The sequence below is a fragment of the Brassica napus genome, chromosome C4 (assembly GCF_020379485.1).
Source record: "Brassica napus cultivar Da-Ae chromosome C4, Da-Ae, whole genome shotgun sequence".
Taxonomy (NCBI): Eukaryota; Viridiplantae; Streptophyta; class Magnoliopsida; order Brassicales; family Brassicaceae; genus Brassica; species Brassica napus.
In genome coordinates this window covers 5,000,150-5,003,571 of record NC_063447.1, presented here as the reverse complement: position 1 = coordinate 5,003,571, position 3,422 = coordinate 5,000,150, and the positions used below count along the sequence as shown (strand labels likewise).

The 3,422-nt window shown below is 39.0% G+C and overlaps 1 protein-coding gene across 1 annotated transcript; it reads right to left on the bottom strand.

Annotated features, from left to right (window-relative positions):
• Positions 1–1,457: 1,457 nt before the first annotated feature.
• On the bottom strand, positions 1,458–2,888 carry LOC106395158 (AT-hook motif nuclear-localized protein 22-like). Its single transcript, XM_013835674.3, has one exon. It carries the CDS (start codon positions 2,532–2,534, stop codon positions 1,608–1,610), a length of 927 nt encoding a protein of 308 aa, XP_013691128.1. The 5' UTR covers positions 2,535–2,888; the 3' UTR covers positions 1,458–1,607.
• Positions 2,889–3,422: the final 534 nt, after the last annotated feature.

Sequence of the window (3,422 nt, the reverse complement as noted above, 5' to 3'; positions counted from 1 at the left end):
CTTGTTCCCAAGTCTTGTTCTTGTCATTATGCCTCTTGCCTCACCATTATCTTACCAACCTCGGAACAATCATCCTTTTCTCCTTTTTACTACCTCCGCTCCTGAAAGTAAGATGTTTTAGATTTTTTTTTTGTTCCACAAAGATAGATTTTCTATATTGTTAAGGTATTTTTTTATACTTTTGAGAAACATTAATTGAGAATATTTGAATTGATTAAATTTTATTGGTGGAAAGTTATTGGAAAGCGTATAAGAAAATAAAAAATAAATTAAATTATAAACATTTATTAAATTCTTAATAAGCGTGCATACTATAGAAAATCTTACTTTCAGGAATAGAGGGAGTATCTTTTATGCCTCTTGCCTCACCATCTATCTTCTACCCAATGTTCTAAAACGCGGCCGTCTTGGCGAGTACGCGTCCGACTATATGGTGATCGGAGACTCACCGCCGCGAAGAGGGGCAAATCGTAGGCTTGAGGCGGTGCGACGAGTTTCTTCCGCCTTTATCGTAGAATAGGAAAAAGCGCCGAGTAATAGCTCCGAACCGAGTCAACCCAATCTCAAAAATCTAGCATTTCAGATCTTAATCTCACATCCGAGCTAGCTCTGACCACCGTAATACCGGATTACGGTGTTCACACTGCGTTTGGGCAATAGAGAGAGGATAAGTCGAAGAAATTTACAGATGCGTAGAAACTGTAATAAATATTTGAGGAAGAAGAAGACTTATTTACAAGTCTACCATCCATTAAAGACAAAAAAAAATATAAAAAGAACAAAAATGAACAAAACACAATTCGAAGTCGGAATGAATTGAAACCAAATCTCTTTATTGTCCACTACGCCACGTTTACAAATTAGTTATCTAACCAAATTTAAATTGATTAATTATATAATTATACATTATATCGAAATGCACCTGTAAAAAGCTTAAAAACTAGGCTCCGCGTATACCCCGCTTAATCCCCGATTTTTTAGTAATTCGCTAGGCCCGAAGTTGCCGCCCGACTAACGCCTAGCGTAATTCCGAACAGGGCTTCTACCTTACAACTGGTATAATTTTATTTTATAGCCGTTGATATTAAATACAAATAACCACTGTTAAATTAAATCTTTAACACAGAAAAATAATACCATACAAACAATGTGAATTCTTCGGGAAATGGATTTAGACTTTAATAAGTGTACGGACTAAAAACATATATTTGACCTAATATACAACAACAAAAAATTGACATGGTTAGTAACATGTAACTTTTTCTTGGGTGTACTCGTTGAGCGTTATAAACATTTCAATAAGCGTATATATGCACTATAATTTAACATATACGCAAAGCTTAGTTATCACTAACACATGGATCATAAAATCTTGGAACCAATTTATTATTTTTTCATAGTCAACGCAGACACACAAACTCCCCTCGCAAACCTAAAAGATCGATCGACCATTCTCATGACCAAAACGGTTCTCGTCGATTCCATACGTACCCCAAATCTTCATCGAAGGCTACAATTATCTTTAAGAAAATAAAATTAAAATTTAACAGAAGATATATTAAAAATTGAAAAACGAAGAAACGTATCCTTATTATTTTTTTGGCGAATTAGAAAGATGGTCGCGGAGTTCCCCAATAAGCTTCGCCTGGCAATTGAACAGATGAACTCATAAGATTTGGTTGCAACCCTTGAATAAACGACGTCGGATCTTGCATCAACTGTTGCTGCTGCTGCTGCGTTTGCGCCCCACCACCCATCGTTGCGTTTCCATCGATATTATTATTATTAACAACCGCTCCAGACGTTTGCTGCTCTTCCTGATCTTCTTCCTCTAAAGGCAACCTCTCATACGCAGCGTTCCCAAACGAAGCGGCCATAATCACCACAGGTCCCGAAGCCATGAGTGGTCCCACCACGCTCCCTCCAACTACTTGTCCTTGACCACCGGCTAAGTAAATCGTTAGACCGGAAGCAGCGGGTGGAGCTGGAGGAGGGAGGAAAGATCCCGAGAGAGAAAGAATCTCGAAGCGTCCGTGCAAGTTAACCACAGATGAACCACCACCAGGTACCGTAGCTGGCTGTCTTATGGTAACGTTAGTAACGGCGCCGTTTCCGCTCAAAACGCATACACCGCGTTGGCGACGGCGAGCGAAGACCGTGACGCTTTCCATGACGTCACATCCGTTGGCTACTTCCATCACATGGGATTTGAGAGCGTTCGCGCTGTCTCTCGTGACGATGATTGGTGGTTTTGGTTTGTTCTTGGATCCAGCTGGTCTGCCACGTGGTCTTCTCGTGATTTGATTATCTCCTCCTCCTCCACCGCCGCTTTCTCCGCCGGAGCCGGGAGTGTTTTGATCTTTACCGGCTGGAGAGTGCTCGTTTGGATCGATCTCAGTGTCTCGGTCGCGTTTTAGGCCGCTGATTCGGTGCTGGTCGATCTCGTGGAGTTGCTTCTGATGCTGAAACTGATGGTGTGGGTGAAGATGAAGATCTCTTGAGAGAAAAGGAAGAGAGCGAGAGACTTGATCCATTTCTTGAGTGAAAAGACAAACAATTTAAAAACCCTAGTTAATTAATCTCCTTTTTCTCTTTCGCTCAAACCAAAACCAGTAGCTTAGCTTGAGTATGGATATACAATTAATCAAGGGGAAGAAGACTGAAAATTTTGAAGAAGAGCAAAAGAAAAGAGATACAAGGTCATGTACATGTACAATGAAACTGGAGCTGAACTAGTAAAACATGAAGATGAAGCTTGTGAGAAAAAGAGGGAGAGAGGAGAGAGATGGATTTAGGGCTAGGTCTGAGAGGTTAAGGGTAAGAAAGTATTCAGATGGAAGATGGGTTTAGTTTGGTTTAGACTTTAGATAGACAGCATGCCTCATGGCGGTTTGTGGGTCCTACCTACTGTGTCACTTTGTGGGGTCCAATTTTTCATGTTGTGTAATAATTTTCAGTTGTGTGTTTGTCTCTCTTGATTGAAAAATAAGGAAAAATTAAATTTAACAAAATAGTTCCGTGAAAAATATTGGATGATGTTTACTAGATATGCAGTCCATGGATGCGTGGAATTATATCGAAGATTATAATGGACACACAAATTAAAGCGCACGAGTCAATCTCGAATCTAAAATGATTTTGTTTTTTAAACTTAATTAAGCTTATGATGAAACTGATGCTATATATATGTATGATTTTATAGCTGGTACACGCCCTAATGTACGGTCTTTAATTACATTTATCAATTCACGAGATCTAATTTTGTAGCTAACCTTCACGAGTCTTTTTTCTTCCTTTTTTCTATTACGTTTGTAAATGTAACGGTAGAACATAAGAAAATAAGAATTGTATCTATATACGCACAATCAAATTACGTAAAGAGCAACGGAGAAATTTATAGTCTCCAATACAATAAGAAGGTA